Source organism: Epinephelus moara, chromosome 13 (genome assembly GCF_006386435.1).
Source record: "Epinephelus moara isolate mb chromosome 13, YSFRI_EMoa_1.0, whole genome shotgun sequence".
NCBI classification, from domain to species: Eukaryota; Metazoa; Chordata; class Actinopteri; order Perciformes; family Serranidae; genus Epinephelus; species Epinephelus moara.
The window spans coordinates 10,803,069-10,830,787 of record NC_065518.1 but is presented as its reverse complement, the minus strand read 5'-3'; the positions used below and the strand labels follow the sequence as shown (position 1 = coordinate 10,830,787).

Below are 27,719 nucleotides of genomic sequence, written 5' to 3'. Positions count from 1 at the left end.
CACGAGCACGAGCCTCCTCCCCTCCCAGTGACAGCGGCGACGCGCGGCGCGCCCCCGACAGCCCACTCGTGCTGCTGCTGTACTGTAATCATATGATAGGGAGCCGAGCCCCGCTGCAGAATACCGACACACCGGGCGGACACCAGCGGAGCAGCCGGGGCGGAGGACACCAGTTGATGGTAGAGATTTTATTTTAGCCGTTACAGAAGCGCGTGGAGTCCGTGAAAGTGTCAAAAAGAGCCAAAGTCCCCTCAAAAAGGAACTTTTTTAAACTCTGGAGAGAGTCGGACACAGGGGGGGAACCGTTTGGAAGAGAGGAGGGCGACACACACGAAACGTTAACCGAGGGACAGTCGATTTAACCGGAGCTGAGGTTTGAGTTAGCTAACACACACACACACACACATACACACACACACACACACACAGAGGTAGGCGGTCAGCGGGTCGGTGGAAACCCCTGGGGTCCTCGCATCGCTTGTCGGGGCGTGTGTGGTTGTTTTTTTGTGGCTTTCCCCCACAAGTTTCTAAAAACTAGCTAGGTCACTTTACTGTCGAAGCTGAAGCCATGGTCGGGGAGACAGAGGTGAAGGAGAGACCCAAGTCCAACCCGGACTATCTCATGCAGCTGATGAACGACAGGAAGGTGATGAGCTCCCTGCCCAACTTCAGCGGCATCTTCACGCATCTGGAGCGGCTGCTGGATGAAGGTAACTCGGCTTCTGTGTGGGGAGGTTTAGCCCCCTTCATCAGAGACTTTATCCACCTCTCACACTACTGAGAAAACTACCTTTTCTTGGCTTGTTTAATGGTCAGTGTTTGTCATAAAAGTGACCGTTATTGACTTACTGTGAAGTCATCAAGTGCTTGAATTCCTGCCTGGCTCCTGGGAAACAAATGTCATCCATCCAACCCTGAGAGATGCTCATGATCAAGGGCGTAGATTGTGTTTCAGTACTGGAGGGACATATGAAGCTTCAGACACTTCATTTCTTACATTCTGTTGACTACTCTGTGCCCTTTCTTTTAATTTAAGGTGGAAATGTCTTTAATTTAGTCATTTTTTTCTTTAATAGTGGGGGACAAATGCACTTATTCTAAATGTTAAGGGGGCTGTGTTAAAAACGCCCATGCTCACTACTTAACATTTTACATTGTATTTAGGTTGATAAATGGACTTATTCTAAATGTTGAGGGGGCTGTGTGCCCTTAGTCCCCCTTAAAAATGTACGCCCATGCTCATGAGAAACTACTTAACATTTTACAGTGTATTTAGGTTGATAAATGGACTTATTCTAAATGTTGAGGGGGCTGTGAGCCTTTAGTCTCCGTTAAGAATCTACGCCCATGCTCATTGAGCCTTTAGTCTCCGTTAAGAATCTACGCCCATGCTCATGATAACCTACGTAACATTTTTACAGTGTTTTTAGGTTGATAAAATGGACTTATTCTAAATGTTGAGGGGGACATGAGCCCTCAGTCCTCCTTAAAGATGTACGCCCATGCTCATGAAAAACTACTTAACGTTTTCCAATGTATAGATTGATAAATGGACTTATCCTAAATGTTGAGGGGGTCGTGTGCCCTTAGTCCCCCTTAAAGATGTACCCCCAAGCTCATGAAAAACTACTTAATGTTTTACGATGTTTTTAGGTTGATAAATGGACTTATCCTAAATGTTGAGGGGGGCGTGAACCCTTAGTCCGCCTTAAAAATCTACGCCCATGCTCATGAAAAACTACATAACATTTTACAGTTTATTTAGGTTGATAAATGGACTTATTCTTAATATTGAGAGGGCTGTGTGCCCTTAGTCCCCTTTAAAGCTGTACGCCTATGCTCATGAAAAACTTAACATTTTATAATGTATTTAGGTTGATAAATGGACTCATTCTTAATACTGAGGGGGCCTTGTGCCCTTAGCCCCCCTTAAAAATCTACGCCCATGCTTATGAAAAACTACTTAACATTTTACAGTGTTTTTAGGTTGATAAATGGACTTATTCTAAATGTTGAGGGGGACGTGAGCCCTTAGTCCACCTTAAAGATGTACGCCCATGCTCATGAAAAACTACTTAACGTTTTACAATGTATTTAGGTTGATAAATGGACTTATTCTAAATGTTGAGGGGGACGTGAGCCTTTAGTCTCCGTTAAGAATCTACGCCCATGCTCATGATAACCTACGTACCATTTTTACAGTGTTTTTAGGTTGATAAAATGGACTTATTCATTTTTACAGTGTTTTTAGGTTGATAAAATGGACTTATTCTAAATGTTGAGGGGGACATGAGCCCTCAGTCCTCCTTAAAGATGTACGCCCATGCTCATGAAAAACTACATAACATTTTACAGTTTATTTAGGTTGATAAATGGACTTATTCTTAATATTGAGGGGGCTGTGTGCCCTTAGTCCCCTTTAAAGATGTACGCCCACGCTTATGAAAAACTACTCAACATTTTACAATGTATTTAGGTTGATAAATGGACTTATTCTTAATACTGAGGGGGCCGTGTGCCCTTAGCCCCCCTTAAAAATCTACGCCCATGCTTATGAAAAACTACTTAACATTTTACAGTGTTTTTAGGTTGATAAATGGACTTATTCTAAATGTTGAGGGGGACGTGAGCCCTTAGTCCGCCTTAAAGATGTACGCCCATGCTCATGAAAAACTACTTAACGTTTTACAATGTATTTAGGTTGATAAATGGACTTATTCTAAATAATGAGGGGGCCGTGTGCCCTTAGCCCCCCTCAGAAATGTACGCCCATGCTCATGAAGACCTACTTAACATTTTACAATGTATTTAGGTTGATAAATGGACTTATTCTAAATGTTGAGGGGCATGTGCGCCCTATGTCCCCCTTGAAAATCTACAGCCATGCTCATGAAAACTACTTAACATTTGTCAGTGTTTTTAGGTTGATAAATGGACTTATTCTAAATGTTGAGGGGGACGTGTGCCCTTAGTCCCCCTTAAAAATGTACGCCCATTCTCACGAAAAACTAAACGTTTTACAATGTTTTTAGGTTGATAAATGCAACTTATTCTTAATATTGAGGGGCACGTGCGCCCTACGTCCCCCTTGAAAATCTACAACCATGCTCATGAAAACTACTTAACATTTGTCAGTGTTTTTAGGTTGATAAATGGACTTATTCTAAATGTTGAGGGGGACGTGTGCCCTCAGTCCCCCTTAAACATCTACACCCGTGCTCATGAAAAGATACATAACTTTTGTCAGTGTTTTTAGGTTGATAAATGGATTATTCTAAATGTTGAGGGGGATGTGTGCCCTTAGTCCCCCTTAAAAATGTACGCCTATGCTCATGAGAAACTACTTAACATTTTACAATGTATTTAGGTTGATAAATACAACGTATTCCTAATATTGAGGGGCACGTGTGCCCTTAGTCCCCCTTAAAGACGTACGCCCATACTCATGAAAAACTACTTAACGTTTTAAAATGTATTTGGGTTGCCTCATACAGCTGTGGTTGTAAATTCAAAATTAACGTGTTAATAGGATGTGTACTTTCCCTTAAGTCACATTTTTAATTTGTTGGGAGCAGCAGATGAGCACTTTGTCTTTCTCTCTCTTTCCCTCACACACACACACACACACACACACACACACACACACGGGCAGTTGGTGATGGGAACAAACAGACAGTTGTTAGTCTTTCCCAGTGACCTAATGCGCAGGCTTATGTGAATGCTGCAGCCCATCCCTGAGCAGGAACGAGAGCATGTCACTGCATAAAATATTTGATTTGAGGCTACTTACATGCTGTCTGTACAACTAATCAACGCACTTGTTGACACTTAACATTTTTTTGCAAACAGTTCAGAAACAGCGTCACATCACTTGCAACAAACGCTTTAAATTTTTAAAATGTGGCGTCTTATCTGTCTCGAGTGTCAGCGGCTACAAGCTACCAAGGCCTGGTTGTTGCTACTGCTGTTGCTCATCAGGATCACCGAGGTCTTGACTTTGTGCTCTGTGACAAGCCTCATGACGCAGCAAGGTTGCTCTCATACCAGACGACCTCTACAGCCTGACAAACAGGTCAACTTAACATCTCCAGTCGTGTTCATGTTGAGGACTGACAGCCGAGCGCATTCATCCCTCACACATGATAATGTGACACCCTCGGTTAGAATGAAAGGCATTGTACCGTGCTCATTTTCGGCCTGGCTGTGTCTTCTGCCTGAGCAATGTGGACAAGGGCACGGTCCCAAAAAAGTTTGTGCACGGTAATAAGAAAGCCTGCCAGTCACACATATTGTCAGGGTGCATGTTTGTGGCATATTTGGAAGCACTGCGATAGAGTTCAGTCTATATATAAACCAATGACAGGTTGAAGTGTTAAGATAAGGCCTGCCACTGCTCCCCCCTTTAACTATCTCTCCTTGGACTCTCTTGTTCTTCTTTCACTTCTCATTTTCCTCCCTGTTGCAACTGAAGTGTGACAAAAGTCCTGCATGTCTGTGCAGATTTGTTTGTGCGTGTATGTGTTTTTTTAATTGTCACTTTAGGTCTGTAACAGGTCAGAATGGGTTATTAGAGGATCATCATTGTCGCTGAAGCTGCGGCTGTAATTATAGTATCCGACTGTAGTTATTATGGTCAGACTTATCACTCTCAGAGCAGGGAGACATGCCTGTCAGCCTGCTTAGGTCAGATGATATTTGTGCCTCGAGGCAGTTATTCCGCCGTGTGTGTGTGTGTTTGTGAGTTCAAGGCGAGGGTCTGTGTGTATGTGTTGCATATGTGTTTGTGTAGTGCAGTAGTCGGTTATTATTATGCTAGCGTGTCATTACAGAGGCATCAGAGGCCCGCACTGGTCATTGAGACAACACTAAACAAGCAGACAGGCAGACAAACATAGTCTTATTTATGATGGTGCTTCTCACCAAACCTTGGGCAAAATATTGACACTTTAAGTTGTTTTTAATCAAAAGTGCAAACAGTTTGGTGTTTGCAGCTTCTTCAGTGTGCTTCTCTCTGTTTTATATCCTTGTAAACTGAATATCTTTGAGTGTGGGACTGTTGATTGTAGCTGTTTTACCCTTGTGTTGTGCGTATGTGGAATGTGTTTAATGAATGTAGCATGGGTGGAAGCCCAAATTAAATTTCCTTCATTGTTGGATAATAAAGTAAGTCTTGAATCTTGATCTTGGTCAGTCAAAAAATGACATTTTAAGTTATCACAAGGACTCTGAGTCATCATGATTTTTCGTAGAGTTGTTCCATGACTGATACCAGTATCAGAAATGCCTCAGATACTGCTGTATCAAGTATCAGCGAGTACGCAAATCTGTGCATTTATCTGATACAACTTAATTTGGAAATAGTTTCACACCTGGATCAAACAGCAGTTTTCCTGGAAACCGATTTTTCTACGTCGTCCTAAAACAGTAGCCAGCAAGTTGCTCTTTGCAGCCACCGGAAACGACTGTTTTAGGCCATGTTTACACGAAAACGATCTGCTGAAAACAGAATCATTTCTCATTCTCGTTTTGAAAAAAGTTCCGCGTTCAGACGACAACGTTTTGATAACAATCGCCGTGCACACGGATCAGCAAAAATGACCAAAAACGCTGTAGTATACATTTCCAGGCCAGTAGATAGCGGTGTGACTTTGTAATGAAACAACACGCCTGCGCACATGCGCTTCCTTCTACAGAGCGGCGATGTATAAACAAACAAAATGGCAACTGCATGAACGTTTGTCTGGACGGACGACGAGGTGGAGTTGCTACAGTAAATCTACACTTTGCTGGAGAAGTGTTGATAAATTCAACAGGGTGAGCAGCACAAACAGAGCTCGGGAGTCCGCCATTGTTGTTGTGATGGTCTGCTACTGCGCATGCCTAACAACTGGAACCGTAATGCACGTGTGCCAAAAGTCTCCTTTTTCAGAGGAAGTTTACATGACAACGGAGACGGTGTGGTTTCCAAAAAATTGCACTCAAAATGTTGCGTTTTCAGGCACCCAAAACGCAGCTGATGTGTAAACGCTTAGCCAAAAAGCAACTAAACTTTTCCGTTTTTGGTTGAAATTGTTGACATATAACCAGGACCTCAGAGCGGCGAAAATGATTTGATATCTGGTAAATAGTGTAATCCGTAGATGTATAATAATACCGAGATAGCGGAACCCAAGATGGCGCTAACTACTACTACCTTCAGTGGAGTTTCTCGCCTGGTGCATACGCCAAAAAGAAATTTCTAGCTTTCCTGTTTACTTACGCAGTACACGGCCCACTGCGCAGTAGTGTTTCTCCCGCTGGCCCCGCCCATGAGCTCCTGCTTGGCTCATAGACTTTACATTGTGATGATGACACAGATTTTTTAAAAAAAATTCTCAGCTTGAGGAAAATGTGACAAATATAAAACTACAATGCATCAAAAATACATAGTAGAAAAAGTTGACCTTGTTTGCAGTTCGAGGTGTCCTGTCAGCAGTTTTACAGACGTCTCTCCCATAATGGTGGTCTGTGGGCTGTAGGGAATTTTTTCGGCAGTGATACTGTGAGTGGCCACTGGGAGAAATTAGAAGCAAGGCTGAGCTGCTTTTCTGGGGGCCTGAGTGTAAGATTATCTGTCAATAAACTGTCAGCACTTAACTGTCAATATTTTACACCGGATAAAAGTTCTATGTCATTCATTCTCTTTGTGTATCTGTTGATGTTTTGCAAAGGGATTAACCTGAGCAGTGCCACACAACCATAGCAAACATTTTACTTTGCATTTTATAGACCAGTAGATTTATTGATAATCAGCAAAATAGTTTGACAATAATCAGCCGACGAGTTGCAGCCGTATTGTTGTGTGAGAATTTCAATGGCTCGTTAACGTGACTGTTGAATAACTATACCAAACTAGCTAACCTTATAAACACTGATGGGTAGAGCAGGTCGTTGTGACCCCCACTGGCATGTATTTCATGTATTATTTACAGAGTGCGTGTGTGTGTGTGTGTGTGTGTGTGTGTGTGTGTGTGTGTGCGTTCAACACTATTGGAGAAAGAAGTAGAAAGAAAGAAATTGTCAGTAATAGAGGAGGCCTGATTGCAAATCGTTCAGCAGTTAAATTCTACATTGTGGTGCAGAATGCTTGTGACTGTCTCCCTGCCCCCCTGTCTGTCTCTCTGTCTGCTGTCACACTCAGAGCCTCCTGTAATTCTGGTGACAGTGAGTCACCGTCCTCAGATACAGACGGCCTGAAGAAACGTGACACTTGTGGTCACCCATTGACAGTTTAACGGACGTCCTCCTTTAAATGCGCTTAACTCAAACTCTTTCTGTCCCCCAGAAATCGGCAGGGTACGCAAAGACATGTACAACGACACGGTGAACGGCGGCATGTTCAACGGGCGGGACATGGAGGAGCTTCCCGAAGCCATCGGCCCTGTGGCTCAGCTGCAGGAGAAGCTCTACGTGCCTGTCAAAGAGTACCCTGACGTGAGTGTGGACAAATCCATGACCTTTGACCTTTTGAGAGGAGTCTCTGTTTACTTTATCAGGTCACTTAATCCCCTCTCAGTTACAGATAGGCTGCCAGAGAGTCAGCGAGACCTTAAATCATAGCTTTACATTTTATCTAAAAGCTGATTTCATTGTGAGCTCATTTCTGCTCACTCCCAATGATGTAATTGAGACTTAAAATAGATCAATTATGAACTCTGTCCGCTGTTTCCAGTGAGATGAAAATTAATAATTTACAGTAATATTTTAGGATTTGTTTACTCAAAAAGGCAACCTGCCCTCACTGCAGCACAATTTCCAGCTTTACGATCACACCGTAAATATTAATAAGATCTTAAAAAAGGTGGATTAAATCTTTCCCCCAAATATAAAGACAAGTGCACCGCAGTGACAAGACTAATACGTCCCTGCTCACGCCAAGTACACTTAAGCACTTCAATATGAGTTGCGCTGATCCAGATTGAATGTGCTCACATGATTTTCTCCACGCATCAGCTCGCCAATCACCGAATACAATGACAGGCTGTCCTCACTCACATGACAGGAGGCTAACAGGACACACACACACTGGAAAACGGTTGAGATCAAGGTTAAATTTAGAGAGCAGTTCCTCTATCTGGATTTGTGTGTGTGTGTCGAGGGTCATCACAGAGGCCCGAGCGAATATGTCGCAACTGAAGCGAACATTAGGTTAAACTTCAGTGGAGTTTTAAAAAGTAGGAAGAGGCTAGACGAATGTTAGGAGACACAAATGGCAGAGAGAGACAGAGGGACAGTGGCAAAGAAACAACCCCACACACACACACACACACACACACACATACATACACACATACACATACACATACAGGGGGGCAGCTGTCTAGTTAATCACTCAGTCTTGGTGACAGATAAGGTTAAGAGAACGGCGCTGTCCTGTTATGCCACCAGCACCAGCCAGCACCCATATAATGAGCTATTTCTGTCTCTCTTAGTAACACATCACAGATGCACAAACACTCGCTGGCAGCACATGCAAATACACACACATTGTAAAAAGACAATCTATGATGCAAAACGTCTCTCTCTCTTGCCTTTGGCCTGTTTTTTTTGTTTTTTTATTTTAAGATCAATGTGTCTTTTGCTCTTTTGTGTAGTTTAACTTTGTAGGGAGGATCCTGGGCCCACGTGGACTGACGGCCAAACAACTGGAGGCAGAGACCGGCTGCAAGATTATGGTGCGAGGAAAGGGCTCCATGAGAGACAAGAAGAAGGTACACACAACTAGAAGCACACTTATACACACCCAAGGTAGTGTATATACCTCCACTGTCGGAAAGTTTAAATTCTTGCTTTCTTGCTGTGGTGGTCCTGAGGGTCAAAACACAACAACATTTCACAAAACACACCATGTTTTGTGAAATGTTGTTATTTCACAGTTGCTGTAAAGTTTAGTTGATTCAAAACACACATTAAACACACATTAAACATGGCTTAATAGAGACAATGTCAAACACAAGTACACAAATCAGCTTCACTATAACTCGCAGCATTCACAGACAAACACTTGTCTTCATCTGGACACATTTTCCCCACAAATACAACATGCTAACGTCATTAGCACAAGCCTATGGCATTTTACATTGTATAAATTAGCCTAGCAGCTAGCGGACTTTATTCTCTTCTCTTCTCATATGAAGCCAGGGACAACAGCAACATTTAACAAAGGTAACGTTACAAAATTCAGCTCCATTACAACTCACAAGGTTCACTGACAAAACAACTGTCTTAAACTAAACACATTTTCCAAACAAATATAACATGCTAACGTTATTAGCACAAGCCTATGGCATTTTACATTGTATAAATTAGCCTAGCGACGAGCAGAGATTTCCTCTGCTCATATGAAGCCAGGATAAATCACACACAAGACTTAAAATGCTATTTTTGTGGAGGCTTTATTGTCTTCACAATGTATTGTTCCTTATCTGTGAAATTAGAGTAAATTAAAGCTTTGTTTCCACTGAGGGAAATGGTTTCAGCTTACAGAAATAGACAGGAGGTCTGCGTAGCTGTGAGGTATAGTTACATGTACATATGTAGCTAGAGCCAGGAGACAGTTAGCTTAGCGTAGCATGCTAACTGGAAATACGGCATAAACAGCTAGCCTGGATTTGTTTGAAGGAAACCAAATCTGTAAAGTCTTGTCATAACCAGAGACTCAGGGAGGTCACTGCTCCCGGTCAAGAAATAATCCCTCACATAACCCTCTTAAAACTGTAATTTGTTGTTTTTATATCACAGCATTTGCGCTGATATAAATGAATGAGCTATAAAGCGATAATGAGTGAGTAATTAGTGATCCTTAGAGATGCTGGTAGGTTGGTTTTGTTACCTTCAGACAGAGCTATGTTTCCTGTTTCCCTCTGTTTCCAGTCTGTATGCTAAGCTAAACTAACTCTGGCTCTGGGTTCAAATTTATCATACAGACATGAGAGTGGTTTGAACTTTGTCATCTAACTCTCTGAAGGAAAGCGAGAAAGTGTATCTCACAAAATGTCAAACTATTCCTTCAAATTGCTTTTTGACTTTGCCCAACATCTGATCAGCCATTGATTCGAAGTTATTTCAGCAGTTAATCAATGAGACTGCAAATTATGTTTAATTTTACTCAAGTCAAAGTTACACCCTTGATGTGCCTGAAACTGATCTCACTTAGAGATACAATACTAGGGCTGGGCGATTAATTGAATTTTATTTTCAGTTATGTTTTTGGCTTCCAACGATTATGAAAACAAGATTATCAAGTTACAGTTTTTGTGCCACCCCTTTCCATAACATCGGCGTGCTCAGTGTCGCCAACTTGGTGACTATCTTGCTTGATTTAGTGACTTTCTAGACCCTTTTAGTGACTTGATTTCTGCATTGAAACTGTAATTGTGACAAACTTATTCACACCATCAGGGGAAAAGTAGAAATGTTTATTTATCTGTGTATTTTTATTTTTTATTTCTTTGTTTTTCAGTTGAACCATATTAAAAGATCAAGAAAATCCACTGTTAAAAAGTTCTTTTAAAGTTCAATAAATGCATCATGGTTCCAAAGTTAATAAGTAATTCCGTCAGTATTATTGGGATTATGATTTTTTTCCATAAACAAGCAACCCTATGCAACACTACTCTGCAATAACAAAACAATAAAAATTAGGACATGATGTTCACATGCATTTGAGAGGACTTCCAGCAGCTTTGGCATGAATGGAATCCCATAGCAGCCTGCAGGCCGAGAAACATACAGTCATAAATGTAAAAGACTGAAATATGCAAAAACCTGTTTAAGGCTGTGGTCCTTTTATGCACTGAAAACAAAGCATTTCACAGGGATAGAATGAAAATCCGAGAAATACNACAAGACTTAAAATGCTATTTTTGTGGAGGCTTTATTGTCTTCACAATGTATTGTTCCTTATCTGTGGTCCTTTTATGCACTGAAAACAAAGCATTTCACAGGGATAGAATGAAAATCCGAGAAATACAAGAAACAGCTGAACCAGACACAAAAATATCCATGCTGCAAAAAGCAAGTCATAGACTTCAATACTAATGTTTCCCTCTGGCTGAGAAATAGTGTGAGTGCTGCGACATCAAACTCCTGAGAGCTGGCTGTAAACACTTGAACGCACCAGTTCCCGCTCTATCTATCTATCTATCTATCTATCTATCTGTCTGTCTGTCTGTCTGTCTGTCTGTCTGTCTGTCTGTCTGTCCGTCTACAGTATCTATATATCTATCCATCTATCTGTCCATATATCCATCTATCTATCCATCTATCTATCTCTCTGTCTACAGTATCTATCCATCCCTCCTCTCAGAGTCAGTTTTTCTGTCCTGGTGTTCGGTCCATCTGTTCCCCCTTCCTCTCCCCTGGTGTCTGCTGTTGGACGGAGTCGGCTCAAGCTTTCCAAACGGCAGGTGGAGCAAGTCCAGCATTCCACCCCCTCCCCTCTCTCTCTCTCTCTCTCTCTCTCTCTCTCTCTCTCTCTCTCTATCTCTCTCTGTGTCTCTCCAGAACATTCCCTACCCCGCACGCCCCTCAGAGAGACAGAGACACACACAGAGACGGAGAGGAAGGAAAACAGAGACACAGTGGGAGGCAGCGGGGGAGAAGAGAGAAAGATGTTGACTTTTGGTGTTTTTCAAAATGATACATCTCACTTGACAAAACATCCACAGAGGATACAATGTCCCAGCAGGCAGCACTGAGACAGAGGGCTTCATGATTTCAAGTTTGAACCCAGGCTCAAACTATCAGTTATTTTCATTAGCTGTAAAATGTGACGCTGCACTGAAAGGAAGGGTTCCACATTTTGGGAAACACTTGTATTCGCTTTCTTGTCAAGAGTTAGCCGAGAAGATCAATACCACTCTCATGTCTGTCCGTTAAATATGAAGCCGCAGCCAGGAGGAAGTGGTTAGCTTAGCTTAGCATAAAGACTGGAAACAGGGGGAAGCAGCTGGTCTGGCTAGGAAGTCCCTGCGCCCAGCCAAGATGTAGTTCCAACACATAAAGGTCAGGTTATGGAGAAGTAGTTCGTAGAGCATGTTGTCCGACTATGGAAAATTAAAATCTGGAAATTGAAAGTTGTCAGACAGTCTCTCCTGGAAGATTCTCAGTGTTGCACTCAGTCGTTCAGTCGAAGAGCTAAAGAAATGTTTACTTCCTCACCTCCAGACAGCTGGCCAATCACAGAATGTCAAATTGTTTCGGAAAGTTAGCTCCTAATCTGACGTTGGAAAAGTGTGGGTGGAGTGGGTTTCCGAAGCTTTTCAACCATCCAACAACCACTTATAAAGAAGCATACTGGCAGCTGAACCTCCCAAAACCACAGTTTGTCATTTATACACTTTGTTTTTTGTACAGGCTAAAGAAACAGGAAGTAGTTTGTGAAAAGGACAGTTCACTCCCAAACAAAAAACACAAATTCCTCTTCTCATCTGTAGAGCTATTTATCAGATTGTTGTGGTATGAGTTGCCGAGTTTATTGTAGGAACTATTTTCTTTCTACTGAACTACACCTGTCAACCGTATCACCATGCAGAAAGAAGTGTTCGTCTGCTGCTAGCTCACCTAGCACTACTGAGCTATCTAACATTACAGCTCAGCCTAGGAGGATGTCATTGACCTTTACATCTCGTGCTGTCACAAGCACAAGCCTCTTGTCCACAAGTAGCTGTAGACGTATCAATACAGAGAGCAGAGTTAGCATTAGCATTTTTAAAGTTTTAACAACTAACGCTACCCATCTTGATACGCACTGCTCTTTTCCTAGTCAACCCAGGCCCCCAGGAAGTGCCCCAGGCTTTGAAGCCAATTTTCGTTGTAGCCAAACTAGAGCTGGGCCGTATGGACAAATATTCATATCTCGGTATTTACAGGCTGACTGGCGATACACGATATATATATCTTGGTATTTTCTACGAAAGGGGCAACATGTTCTCAGTTGAAAGTCAAAGCCACATTTGAGACTTCACAAGCAGTTTTATTAAAAAAGACTGTGATAAAAGATAAAATGCAAAGACGTTTGAAAATATGCAGCTGTTACACCTCTAAAACAGTAGTCGGCGGCGGAGGTTTCTGTGAAGTGCTGTAAAGATTAGTTGATTCAAAACACACATTAAACACACATTAAACATGGCTTAATAGAGACAGTTTCAAACACAAGTACACAAATCAGCTTCACTATAACTCGCAGCATTCACAGACACATTTTCCTCACAAATACAACATGCTAACTTTATTAGCACAATCCTATGGCATTTTACATTGTATAAATAGCGGCTAGCAAACTTTTGATCTACTCATATAAACCCAGGGACAATAGCAACATTTAACAAAGGTAACGTTACAAAATTCAGCTCCATCACAATTCACAAGGTTCACTGACAAAACAACTGTCTTATACTAAACACATTTTCCAAACAAATATAACATGCTAACGTTATTAGCACAAGCCTATGGCTAGCTTCGTTTCTACTGAGGGAAATGGTTTCAGCTTACAAAAATAATAATTTTCCGACATTTTCCGTACACAGTCGTTATATCGCCCATCCCTACCTCTAACACTGTATTCAGATCTCTTTATACATCTATGGGTCAACCTTGTTCGAGCAGCACTGAAGAAAGCTGAAAGCAAAACGTAACCCAACCAGCGCTGGTGGGCGGGGCGGAGGCCAGATCCAGAATCTCTCAATGAGGGAGAAAAAGTAGATCAACGTCCAGGCCCCTTTTCACAGTTTTTTTTTTTTTTTCCAAACCATTATGTGGCAAAACCATGTTAAACAAACATGAAGGGAGGGAAAAATGTTCGGAATAATCTGAAACATCTGAAACAGACAAAAGCAGCTAATCTATCATGTGTTTGGTATTTTTTAGAACTATCAGGAACATTATGTTATTAAAACAGACAAATGCAACTATGTGCACCTGGTTTGTTATGTGACCAACAGGGAAGGAGACCAACAGATACAACCAGCAACAGGATCAGTATTTGGTGCTTTACTCACTAAATGATTGTCTTTGGATAAACTTTAGAATATCAGTTTCTGACTAAACATTCCAGCACTGGTTTTGTTAAAGTGTCAGTGAGAGAAAGAAGGGAATAGATAAAATAAATCAATAAAATGCAACGTCTAACTTGTGTAATCGCTTGAAGAGCAACATGTTTATTTCATGAGTCTGATAACGTTCCCAAAGCTGCGTTACACGACCTTGAGTCTTGAGTGTGTTTGTGTGTAGTTTGAGGCCGATCCAAAAGCCGAGCCAAACAAGAAGAAGAGTGAAATCCTGTTCCCTCTGAGCCAGTAATAGACCGAGCTTATGTGGCGCATTCAAACAGAGCTCTTAAAAATGTTTTTGTGCTTCAGGAGGAGATGAACCGAGGGAAGCCCAACTGGGAGCACCTCAGCGAGGACCTCCACGTCCTGATCACGGTGGAGGACACACACAACCGGGCCAAGATCAAACTCCAGCGGGCCATCAACGAGGTCAAGAAACTTCTGGTGCCAGCTGTGAGTATCAGCCCGAACCTCTCGGCGTCAGATATTACGGTCTGGACTGACGGAGTAACTGTGTGTGAGTGGATGAGAGTTCACTGTGTTGGTATGCATGGAAGGGGGAAGGGGATTGTCAGTCCAAAAACTGTGTGTGTCTTTTTTGTGTTTTTGTGTGTGTCTCTGTGTGTATGAGAGAGTATGTGTAAGGGGTTAGGGTAATTAGGGAACACGCATAAAGGGGTTTCCATGGTAACCCCGGGTTGTTTGAAAGGCTGAGGGAATGAATGGAGAGTCTGTTCACTTGTTCTCCCCACTCCATCACTCCTTTCACTCGTTCACAACTCACTTCATTCCCAACTACTGGCTACAGTATTCCTTTTTCCCCCTGTTTTTTTTGTCATCCACACAAGAGGACATTTTGATTGCACCCCTCAACATTTCTTGCATTCTCCAGCCCACCTACATCCCCCCTACAGACACACATGCATGCACAAACATGACCACAAATAAGAAACACATTGCATGTATAGACACAAGGACTCAAAATGATCCCATTTGACGCACAGCACAAAAGCACATATTTTGCAAATCACACGGCTCCTTCCTTTTTTCTCCCTTCATTATTTGCAACAATTGAAGCAGACTGAAAAGACCAGCAGGGGGGTTTCTATTGCAACAATCAGCCGTCACTTCCGCTCCAATCACAGCACGGCATCGGCCAACCTTTGAAGTTAAAGGTTGTAAGAGGTGTCTATAGGCAATCAGGAGCTGAACACCTGTTAATCTCTGAGTGTGAATGTGTGCGGAGGGTAAAGCTAATGATGTGTATTAGTTTAACCCAGCTGACCTTGCTCTCTGACTGTAAATCAGTCGAGCTTTTCACCGAGCTGTAACCGGAGCTCAGAAGTTAAATATGTCTTGAGAGGTGGAGTGGCTGAGTACAAGGTCTGGTCAGCTCCATTTCAGACAATAGCTCATTTTCATGGACCCTAAAATTACGCCAATAATCAGGATAACAGCCCAATCATAATAATAAGGCCTCATGTAGCCACCTCAGTCAGAACAGCCTGGGGTGATGTGGCCCGATCTGGCTAAGAGGGGCGCTGTAATAATACGAAATATTAGCGCCTAAATACCTTGTAAACACTTATTCTGATTGTTTGTCTGGTTGGAATAGATATATTCTTTCAACGCAGATTTCCCCACATCGATGTAACCAGGCATTAAGTACTATTACTGGAGTGCACCCATGATGCACGCATGTGCAAATGCAGAGTTAACTTGTCACTTGTTTCGAAAGTTATGTCACCGCTGTTACGATGGTGGCAAGTTTACATTCATGAGTCAACCACAACTACAAAATAAAAGGATGTCTTTCTGCCTTTTTGTCTTTACTAGTTACTAAACACGTTTTCCAAACAAATATAGCATGCTAAGGTTATTAGCTTAAGCCTATGGCATTTTACATTGTATAAATTAGCCTAGCAGCTAGCGATCTTTTCCTCTTCTCATATGAGGCCAGGGACAACAGCAACATTTAACAAAGGTAACGTTACAACATTCGGCTCCATTACATTAACAAAGGTAACGTTACAACATTCGGCTCCATTACAACTCACAAGGTTCACTGACAAAACAACTCTTATACTAAACATGTTTTCGAAACAAATACAACATGCTAATGTTATTAGCACAAGCCTATGGCATTTTACATTGTATAAATTAGCCTAGCGATGAGTGGAGATTTCCTCTGCTCATATGATGCCAGGATAAATCACACACAAGACTTAAAATGCTATTTTTGTGGAGGCTTTATTGTCTTCACAGTTTATTGTTTCTTATCTGTGAAATTAAAGTAAATAAAAGCTTTGTTTCCACTGAGGGTTTCAGCTTACAGAAACACAAGGAGGTCTGCGTCGCCGTGACGTGTAGTTACTTTTCTGGGGAGGTGCATGTCAGACTACGGCGTAGGTAACATACAGTCCAAAGTGATAACCTACCATAAAGTGCAAAGTAGCATAAGAAAATATTTACAGAGAAATGTCTTTAAGTCCATGTAAGGGAAGGCGCTGAGTTTCATCCAAAGTTCTCCTCCTTCAAGGGTTAGCAGTTATATCTTTGATTACCATATCACTGTCTATGACAGCCTGTTGTACAGTAGGAACAGTTCTTTATGTTTCCGGGCACCTCCTCTTCAAACAGTCCATACATAACAGAGTTGTAACATTTAATAAACTTAACTTAATTTAAACTTAAAATACCAAAACCTTAAATGTGAGCCAAACCTGTTGTGTTCTTTAACAGCGATATATAGAAAATATTTACTGATTTATACTAAATCGAAATTGTATTGTAACAGACTTAATGGTATCAGCAAATATCATATCGTTGTCCAGAGAAACGATATAATGTGATATCATGATGAAGCTTGTTGTTACACACATAACAGTCTGCATGTGAGGTGTTTACGGGACATCTGTAATGTGTAGCTACAGAAAATAATCTGGGTTGCACTTCTGTCACTTAAGGGTGCTTTCACACCTGCCCTGTTTGGTTCGGTTCAATCGAACTCTAGCTTGTTTGCCCCCAAATGCAGTTTGTTTGGGCAGGTGTGAACACAGCAATCACACTCAGGTGCGCACCAAAACAACCAGACCAAGACCTTTGTGGTGAGAACGTGTTCCGACCTGGATCTGAACCAACTGCAGTCACATGACACATTGTTTGGGTTAAACATGAGCATGTTACAGTCCTGGAGGATTATTAATGTGCACCTCCTCCTGTACTGCCTTAATATGCACATTCAGCACATCCAATGCATCAAAACATTGTTTTCTAGTTGGAGCCGCGCCTCGTTTTCAAACTGTATGGTTTGACTAAAATGAACAATGACAGCAATATAGTGCACGATGAGCAGCGCTAAAATCAACCTGCGTAGTTGTCCCTCCATTGTGACATTAGAAAGTGTCACATTTATCTTGCAAGTGTACTCTTCTTCAACGTTTGCTTTACTTCCTGGATTTTTCCCACATGGAAATTCTGACGAATCAAGAGCAGCTTTCTCACACAAGGCATTTGATCTGGTCCGCTTGTAAATGCTGCCCTGAGAACACGAACCAACTCTAGGCAATTATACAACTTTATAACAAAATTAGTCCCTGATTCAGACCAAAGCAAGACAACTCTAGGTCTGAAAGCAGCCTGAGACTGAATTGTGGGGCCACTTTTTCTCCACCTGTGCTTTATGTGTTGAATGAATTGAATTTTCTCAATAAAGTTGAAAAAAAAAAAATCTTGTTTTGTTAGATTTCTGGCAGATTAGACGCTTCACAGCAGGCAAAAAGGTTATATTCTGATGAAATGCTTTGAGGTGAATGAACACACATTTTATCAGATTATTTATTTAAAGTTTGGCAAGTTGGAATTTCTAATCAGAATGATCAGACTGAAGAAATGTTATGTTATTATTTAAAAAAACAAGTCCAAACCAAATTAACCCCCCGTATCATAATTACTTTCAGCATACTGTAACATTTGCTGACTTTTTGAACCAGACTCCCACAACAGTTAATTCATTCACTGGTCAGATGGCTGAATGATGGTCCTTGCTAAGTAAGCTGATTGTGCTGCTCTGCTCTGGTGTAGGCTGAGGGGGAGGACAACCTGAAGAAAATGCAGTTGATGGAGCTGGCCATTCTCAACGGGACCTACAGAGACGCCAATGTCAAGACGCGTAAGGATGACATCATAGTTAGCATGTGGAGGAGGGTTGGTGGGTGACAAAGGAGGGTTCTCGGTACAGGAGTCCACTGTATATATGAACAATGCCTCTGTTTCTCCTGTTAAATAGACTGTTTGTCCTCTCCTCTTCTTCCCTGTCTATTGTACGTGTGTGCGCTTCGTGTGTGGGTGTGCGCATACTTGCATTATTGTATGTCCGTGTGCCGCACAGCCACCGCCGGCTTCCCTCTGGCGACCCCTCAGGCGCCCCGGATCATCACAGGCCCGACGCCCGTCCTGCCTCCCACCCTGCGCAACCCCGCCCCCGTCACCACGCCGACCATCATGCCTCTGATCCGTCAGATCCAGAGCTCCGCCCTCGTGCCGGGAGGCAATCCGCACCCGGCGCTGGTGCAGCAAGGGCCCGAATCTGGAATCATCTACACGCCCTACGAGTATCCCTACACACTCACGCCCTCCATATTGGAATACCCGATTGACTCAACTGGAGTATTAGGTATTTAGAAATCACATGCTCATCATTTCATACATGGTCAATGGATGTATTATGAGAACTGGATACTGGACTCCAATAGAAGTTGCTCACAAAGCGTTTACGTTACAAAACCTTTCCAGTAGTTTCTCTGTCTTCTGTCTCCGCCCGCTGCGACTCCAAGAAAGAAATACACAAAAACCGCTCTGGTCTTACAGCTTTGCAGCTTTTCGGTGCTGCAGTAAAAACACATTTTATGTGCTTCCTTTTTTGTCAGTTAACATACACACAATTAATGTTGGGTCAGGATTGGGAATCTTAGTGCAGATTGGGGAGGCAGGTGGTGGATCGGTTGCTTTCACCAATGATGTCAGGTCTGGGCCGGGCCTTAACCGGCACCAGAACTTTTTTTAAAATCTAAAACAATAAATCGTTACCTTCATTTTAGATTACAGATATGTTTCAAGCTTGTGATGTCACTTAAAGAGGGGCACAGGGCGCAGTTTCACACATCCCTTGTTGTTTTTACCCACCAGCATTCAGTGAAGAAAATTCAGAGCCACAGTAGGATCGGGTCCTAGCAGAGTGCAGATGGGAAAAAACATAATGCTTCACACATACAGACACAGACACAGACCTGATGGATTCCAGGAGCACCAATTTGGTGTCACATTTGACAGATTTTTGGTGAAGTGCACTCTGGAGCCTTTTGATTCAAAACATTTTTAATCAACTCACACGGATGCACTTTCACGTCTAATCACGTCTCTGCACTCACTTTGAATGCAATCGTGCGATCAGTCAACTCAACTATACAGTCTTTAAAAACACAGCCTGGTGCTGCCAGATCTGAGAGCCAAATTTCATCCTTTATTAACTGTTAGTTTTCCAGGCTCAAGTCACACATTGACTGTTTTTATTTATTTCATTTTTATAAATTATCTCTATTATAATAGAGGCCAGCATAACAGTGTAGGGTAGTTAACAGTGACATAAATTAATTAATTTACAATTAGTTTTTATAATTAATACACTACAACATTTATATATAGCACAATAAGACAGAAGCTGAGAGACATGCAGGCTTTGTATTTGCAAAACATGACGTGGATAGACACAGAGGAGAGTTACTGTCAGAGAACAAAACACAGAAATAATAAGATAAAACTTTATTTATCCCCGAGGGAAATGGCTGTGCAGCAGCTGAGATACAAAGAGGGAAAAGTGCAACTATAGGAAGTTAAAAAAAAACCTAACAATAATGTGCACGTCAAAAATATATAATGATATATAAAATGCTCAAATTAGAAAAAAAAACAGCTCCCCAAAGTGAAGCACAAACATCTGCTGCAGTATAGGTCATAAACCCCGCCCCCTCTTTGTTAGCGGATTGGACATGAGCCAAATTAAATAACTCAAACTACATGTCAAAAAATTAATAGATGGTTTTTGTCATTTTAGGTAGTTTGATGTTATGATTGACAGCTGTGTGTGCCAGTCGGTGCCAGTCGGTGTGCTGGCAACCAGTGGCGCTGTTTACAATTGGGTCAGATGGGTGTATGGGCAAGAACTCGATGACGCAGAGATGGCTACTGTGCAGACTCCGAATGACATCCGAGCGCAAGATGGCAGCGGCGGTATCCAGAATACTTTGGCTTCATTTTTGTACAGCATGAGGAACTAGAGATGCGTCGTCTATCTTTATATACAGTCTATTGATTGAACCGCCCTAATCTGTGACCCGATGAGGTGCACAGCCCTTTTTTTTTCTTAAATTGAATACCACCAGTAAAAAAAAACAAAAAAAAAAAAACACTTGCTGTGCCTTTTTATTGTTGCCAGGCAACCACGCCATCACCTCCTTATTCTAACCTTCCTGTGCAATCAATCTACCGTTTATTTATTTTCATTTATGTCACACTAATTAGTATCTGGTCCTTAAAATGTTGAGGCAGAGGGTACTTGCTGTTTGACAACCTGCTATCGTTGGACCGTATAGCTCTGGGTATCCAGCAACCGCTACCACCAACTGTAAACTTGTTGTCGTGACCACCTCTCAAATTATCCGATTGGACAATAGGATAAAATATGACGTGGGGCGTTTTTTCTGCTTTGACTTGTAACACATAAGCCGCGAGCAAAAATCTTCATTCTCACACAGTACACACATCTCTTATATTTCCTGTCATCTTCGGGTTAGGAATCAGATTTCTGGGGGGATCGTCTGATGCAGTACCACGGTTTGCCACTGGGACGAATTGGCAGCCATATCCAGCTCTTGTAATACATCCACAACATATATAAATGAATGCTGAAGCTCATTGGTGGGCTAATAGTCCCTTCTTCCTGTGTTTTCGCAGGTATGGCTTTCCCAACCAAAGGCTAAACGATAGCAACTCTTCCTAGCACACACACGGACTGGCTTGCAGAGACCCCACCCCCCCACCCCCCCACATACTTGTTCCCCCAGAGCAAACACTCAAAGTTTGCTCATACTTTAGGATGACAGATTCCTCGACAGTCATTCTGTAGTCAAGTGTCCATTCCTGTTAATTTCCTCTTTGTATTAGCAGACTAGTGTTGTGGTGTGACAGCTATTTAACTTTTTTTAATAGTTCAGCTTCTGCTTGTAATTTTAACACATTTTTAGTGAACCCATAGGTATTCTAGCGCCGCTGTTTGTGATTTAATATATGTTAAAGCTTATTTTAATCACAGAGCTATAGAGTGACTTTGCTTACAGCTGATGTTGAATCTACTAGTGAAGCTTAGTGAGAAATTAGTGGTTTGGATTAATATTTTCTTTAGAGAACAGAAGACCACAAAACAACAAGAGTTCTGTCTCTTAGAAGTGAGATGTTTTGACTTGTTTTCGCCCTTCAGCCTTGAACACTTTGTATATTCCTGATGTTGGTGCCATGGGTGGACTGTTTGATGTCTTTCTGATGAGTAACCTTCTGTGTTCTGTTTTGGCGATGTCAATGGCTGTTAGCAGGTGCCATGACCACTAAGGTACGACGCCACGACAAGAGAATCCATCCTTACCAAAGGGTAGTGACCCCAGACAGAGGTTAGTTAGCTCACCAGCCACTTTATGTGTATGTGTGTGTGTGTTAGTGTGCGTGCATGCAGACCAATGGACCAATTTCAGTTTACATGTGTCTGTAAAACGGCATGCCTAAAAAAAGAAGTAACTGTATCAGGCGAAAAAAAGGTCACACGCTGAAGCAGCTTCAGTGTAAAATGTGAAACGGTATTTGTTGCAGTGAAAGTGAAATAAGTGAGCAGATTGGGAGGAACCACGTGAGGGGTGACAGCTGCAGCGGTTATCTTTGCTCGCCTGGTAGATAAACTGGACGGCTTGCAGGCCGGGACCCTCTCAATTAGAATGGATCACTCCGTTCATGTGACTCGGTCCTTGTGACTCTGGGTTTGGAGTCCTCTCTCAGAAACTTTTTTTTTGTTGTTGTTGTTTTTATCTCTTCACTACTACTTTTGACCCTGCAAATAACTGTGGGAAGTTTTATTTATACCCAACTTCATTCCAGTAGATTTCCACAAATGTTTTTTTTATTATTATTATGAATTAAATCCTGTGTTGTGCCCAATGACTATATGACACTTAAAGGAGCAGTGTGTAAGACTTAGGGGGATTTAGTGCCATCCAGCGGTGAGGATTGCAGATTGCAACCAGCTTCTCCCGGTTAGAATTCCTTCGGTATTCATCATTCAGAAGGTTTTTACTGGTAGCTGAATTATCTCTCTTGTCTCTTCTTCTTTAAAACAAACAAACCAGGTGATTAAAACTGGTTAAAAAACACTGAATGAAGCAGTTTCACGTTACAAATCAGTGTTTCTTTAATGCTGTTTGGCATGTCGCAGATGGGCTAGCCCAGCACCTGCTAGTGTGCGATAACCTATTTTTCTCAAAACTTAATGTGTGCTCAACTTATTTCTGATCCAGACGTTCAGGAGGTTTTTACCAGGAGCTGAATTATTCGCAGAGGTCTTTTCCATTTCAAAACAAACAGACCAGCTGATTAAAAACAGTAACAACACTGAATAAAGCAGTTTCACATTAAAGAAAAACATAATCCCCATTTACATTACATTTACATTTTTGTCTCGCCTTTAAGCTGGGGGTGGAGGAAGTAACAGCGCGGAATTGACATCTGTGTAAAAAGGACAGCGGGCAGGATAGGACGGGTGTGACGTTTTGATGACATGTGACCCATCACTGGGAGATTTGAAAAGCAGTTTGCAGCTTACTTAGGGGCTGTACACATACCGCATCTTTAACCGCCTGGAAAACGCGAGGTCGGGTGCTGTGTGCTACTTTTGTGCCTTTTTTGTGCCAGCTTTAGTGCAGAGCTGATCTTCTTCCAGACGCTGTTTATAAGTGTGTAGGCCTATCGTCTGTGGGACAGATGTAAAGCTCTGGGTAGCCCTGCACTAACATGATCAACTTCTCCGTATTTATTAGACTGAATATTTACAGAAGAAGGGAAAGATATCTGTCGGCTGTGATTGGTTGTTCCTTGTCACACGACATGCGAGGTGCGCTGCTGCTTTTCAAAAGTTGAACTTCACACATAAACTGAAAAATAGGTGTTCGGAAACATGTGCGTGCCGTGACAGCATCGTTCTGGCCTTTTAGGACAATGAAAACATTTAATTTGAGGGCGCAAAAACGGCCCCTTAAAGAAGAACAACAGCAACATTAATGTCCTTAAATTTGGAAAACAATGAGGTTCTGGAGCTCCTTACCCTCCGAGCAGAGGACGAGATCAGCTGCCTTACAACAGGGATGGTAAATAATTATTGCCAATAAAGCACTGCCTGATGTGTCTGTTACATGTCACACGAGAGTTTGGCTCTGTGTAAAAATTTAAAGGTGGCGTAAAGAAGGGACTTGGTAGCAGCCCTATTGCGTGATCTCTGTGTAGAAAGGGCTAATGTTTGACCCTGTTCGGCATGTCGGAAACAGGTCGCTAGCCCAGCACCTGCTAATGTGTGCTCACCTTTTATCTCTGACAACACAAGATCGAGACGTTCAGGAGGTTTTTGCCGGAAGCAGAATTACCTGCAGAGGTCTCTTCCTCTCCAAAACTAATTTAAACTGGTAAAAGAACAGAATAAAGCAGTTTCACACTAAAAATTGTTGCAGAGTGGCGGCTAACCACGGTGGCCTGATGCAAAAACGCCAATGGCCCTATCCTGGCAGTGCAACATGGCAGTCTCCATGGATGAGAATTGCTCCCTGTGTAGATATAAACAGCTCATTTTAAAGTAACAAAAACATGACGATTCTTATTTTCAGGTGATTACACACTAAACAGAATTGTTGCCCAATAAATCTATCCCCCTAAATCCTACACACTGGACCTTTAATGTAACAGTGATTGTCTTTTTATCTGAAGGTCATTCAATTCAGTATGATCTTTGGTCTTTACTACTAAAACACAGCGTGTGATAACTACTGAGGTCTGTGTTACAAGCTCTTTTGTATGAAATACTGTTGTTTGTGGTCTTATCAGTCGCCCACTGGACTTTATCATTGGGACTGTTTACATCTTTCATATATTTCCTAGCCAGAGTGGCGCTGTTACCATGTATTTAGCTGCAAAATAAATTTGTATATAGGGATTTTAAGGATTTAAGTGCTTATATGAAGCTTATGGAACAAGATCGCTTTGGAAATACTTGTAGTTTTTTTTTTTTTTTTTTTTTTTTTTTTTTAGTTTGTAAATTTTTATTTTTACGACATGCTTTTTATAGATGAAGTGTCTCCATGTAAACTTCAGACTTTTATTCAAGGTGTGTAGCTACTACTGTTTTAGTCACCGCGAGAAAAAAGGTGGCAGTGAAGGCAGTGTTTTGCTCTTGTCTATTTAAGACGAGGCGACCTTCTCGATTCACAGGCCTCGTGACTGTTTTATGCAATAGAAATGGACTAGCTAGCTACAATATATGTGCGTGTGTGTGCGTGCGTGTGTGAGCGGTGGTGCTCTTGTTGTACACGATGGACAAAAAACACTAAAAGGCAATAAAGATGACTATTGAAAAAAAAGATCTCTAAAGAAAACCAAAGCCTCTAAATTCTTGTAGTTAGTCTGTCTATTGTTAAATTGTTTCTAAAATCACCATCTCTTAACCTCTCATCGCTATCTCCTATGGTGCCTCTTTGCTTACTGTAGCCATTAGCTGCTCTTCTAATACTTCATAGCCAATAGATCAAACCATAATCAATAATCAGTTAATCACAACTGTTAATCTTACACCTGCTGCTAAACAATAGCTCTATTTGTCAGTAAGCGAAAGTATTTCTGAGGCCCCGACACTTTTCTTTGGACATAAAGGTCACCTTCTCACCCACATGAAACCATGCTGTCTCCCTCTCTGTCCATGGTTTCACTGTCTGTCTGTGCTAGACGTAGCCCAGCTAGCATGAGTAGTATCACTATAGCAGCGGTCACACGACAGGAGGGGCATCTCCTTAAAACACAACCCTGCAAACACCTTCATGAGCACACGTGAGCATCTCTAACCGGCCATTCCTTATGTCACCACCCGCTGGTTGATGTAAGTCCTTCTGAATGGTTATGCAGGGCTCATGAAGGTGTTGTGCAGCTCTTCTGTAGCGCCCCTCATGCTGTGTGACTGCCGTAGATCTGCCTTGTTGTCATCCTGACGCCACTAGCTGACACTAATCTCTCTTCTATCTTTTTTTCTTTTTATGTCCCCTTTTATGTGCCCTTTTTGTTTCCTTTCCACGTCTGTCCGTCTCTGTCTGTCTAACTCTAGCTGCCACGGCAACTAACCCATGACCCCTTGACCTTCTGACCTTTCCGCCCACTGATGACCCACCCATCTCCGCCTGCTGGCGTGCTCATTGGCCCGCGGCCCCGTCACTCCCCCAGCTCAGCCAACCAGACCAGCACATTGGGAACAACCCCGGCTGCTTCTGTCTAACCAGCCAACCAGACGACAGCGATCACGGGAGTAAACCTCAGGACCCCGCCCATCACCAAGTCCTAACCTAAACTTTACCAAACGTGCCTTCCTTTCAAAAAGTCCAAAGCCAGTCTGAGAATGTTTCATAACCAGTCAGAATCCCAATTTGTAACAGTTGTTGCCATGCATAACCAGTAGACTTTACTGGGGACGGGGCCCCAAACTGGTGAAGGGCTCCTAAACCAATCCCTGGCTGTGCCAAACTGTCTCTGAGCTGCCCTGCCCTCAGTCCATGTGATGCAATAATAATGACTTTATTAATAACATGGTAACTAAACTGATAATGGTGGTACTTATCCAGCACAGAAACCCTCCATAAACACTAAAACTAAAAAGAGATATGTTGATATTTTAAAGCATCTTTCCTCATCAGGCACCTTTTACTGAAAGGAGCACTTCACCAACAAGACTATCGTTTGTATTTTTATTACCCACCCTGTGATGCGTTGAATTTATAAAGAAATCTTTGTTTTTCTCGCTTGTCTTCACGGTGAACGAAGGATTGAAAAGTGGAGAAAGTAAAACAGTAAAACTATATCAAAACATCTGTTAACAGACTTAACTCGCGCTGAATAATCCAAGTCTCATCTATCCAGTTCAGGGATGCCGTAGGGTTTAGTTGATTCAAAACACACCCAAAACACACATTAAACACACATTAAACATGGCTTAATAGAGACAATTTCAAACATAAGTACACAAATCAGCTTCNATGGCATTTTGCATTGTATAAATTAGCCTAGCGGCTAGCAGACTTTTCATGTATTCATATAAAAACAGGGAAAACAGCAACATTTAACAAAGATAATGTTACAAAATTCGGCTCCATTACAACTCACAAGGTTCACTGACAAAACAATTGTCTTATACTAAACACGTTTTCCAAACAAATATAACATGCTAACGTTATTAGCACAAGCCTATGGCATTTTACATTGTATAAATTAGCCTAGCGACGGGCAGAGATTTCCTCTGCGCATATGAAGCCAGGATAAATCACACGCAAGACTTAAAATGCTATTTTTGTGTATTGTCTTCACAATTTATTGTTACTTATCTGTGAAATTAAAGTAAAAAAAGCTTTGTTTCCACTGAGGGAAATGGTTTCAGCTTACAGAAATAGACAGGAGGTCTGCGTCGTCATGATGTGTAGTTACATTTCTGGGGAGGTGCACGTCAGGCTATGCCGTAGGTACAGTGTTGATTCGACATAGAAGTATAAATCCCGCATTAACTATAAATCGGTTACCGCCGAGGATTTTTCTGATTGGTGACGCATGTCGGTTTGCAAATTAATCTAGCTGCTTTTTAGTTTTCTTCACTGCGCACCATCTGGGTCTGGTGGGATTTAGCTAGCGCTGTGATCGTTCAGTGGCTCAACAGTGTTGTTGAAACATTGTGCCCACCCTCCAGCCGCCCTCGAAGCCGCCCCGGTGAAGCTTAATTTTAGCCGCAAACCCTTCTGTAGTATTCTAAACTACTGTTAACTCTGTTAGCATTGCAGCAGTGTTAGCGCAGCTAGTGGTGCTAACATAGTTAACAGTGCTAACTTTGCGGCTCAAAACGCGGTCGCTTACTCACCGGGGCTACTTGGGGGGAGACCAAACGGTGGCTACCATGTTTCCACAGCAATGCTGTCCCTCCCACCAGCTAGCTCCCACCTGACGTGGGTGGTGCACAGAGCAAGGCCCTCAGGAAGTCTGCCAGGCTTTGAAGCTAATGTTTGTAGTGGCCAAACCGTGGCACTGCGATTCTTGGGGTCCGTCACGTGATGCCATAGGGCCCAAAAAGAGTTTTTCCCATAGACCTACATTGGGAGAGATACCTCTGTAACTCAATGGATATATTTTTTTGAGTGTCACAACCCCTGCCACATGACTGATGCATGATGTTTCGCGCAAATGCGTGGGTTTGTTAATTACTGAGCTTGCGACTGGATAACTGAGACTTGGATTATACTGCAC

At 42.1% G+C, this 27,719-nt stretch overlaps 1 protein-coding gene across 5 annotated transcripts; it reads left to right on the top strand.

Annotated features, from left to right (window-relative positions):
- The first annotated feature begins 64 nt into the window (after positions 1–64).
- qki2 (QKI, KH domain containing, RNA binding 2) lies at positions 65–26,460 on the top strand. 5 transcript variants are annotated; one of them, XM_050060143.1, is made up of 9 exons: positions 65–710; positions 7,325–7,473; positions 8,634–8,750; positions 14,400–14,543; positions 18,174–18,261; positions 18,481–18,765; positions 21,078–21,101; positions 21,737–21,811; positions 25,546–26,460. In XM_050060143.1, the coding sequence occupies exons 1-9, from the start codon at positions 569–571 to the stop codon at positions 25,566–25,568; spliced, it is 1,047 nt and encodes a 348-aa protein (XP_049916100.1). In that variant the 5' UTR covers positions 65–568; the 3' UTR covers positions 25,569–26,460. The 5 variants fall into 5 exon arrangements, with proteins under 5 accessions (XP_049916100.1, XP_049916099.1, XP_049916104.1 ...); XM_050060142.1 differs by having other exon boundaries at positions 21,734–21,811; XM_050060147.1 differs by lacking the exon at positions 21,078–21,101.
- The last annotated feature ends 1,259 nt before the right edge of the window (positions 26,461–27,719 follow it).

Bases quoted from the DNA above. Each gene is read 5' to 3' on its own strand.
- qki2 (XM_050060142.1), top strand. From the start codon at position 569: ATGGTCGGGGAGACAGAGGTGAAGGAGAGACCCAAGTCCAACCCGGAC. The intron at 8,751-14,399 runs GTACACACAACT...TTTGTGCTTCAG, and splicing joins CCATGAGAGACAAGAAGAAG to GAGGAGATGAACCGAGGGAA. The intron at 21,102-21,733 runs GTATGGCTTTCC...AATGGCTGTTAG, and splicing joins TTCTTCCTGTGTTTTCGCAG to CAGGTGCCATGACCACTAAG.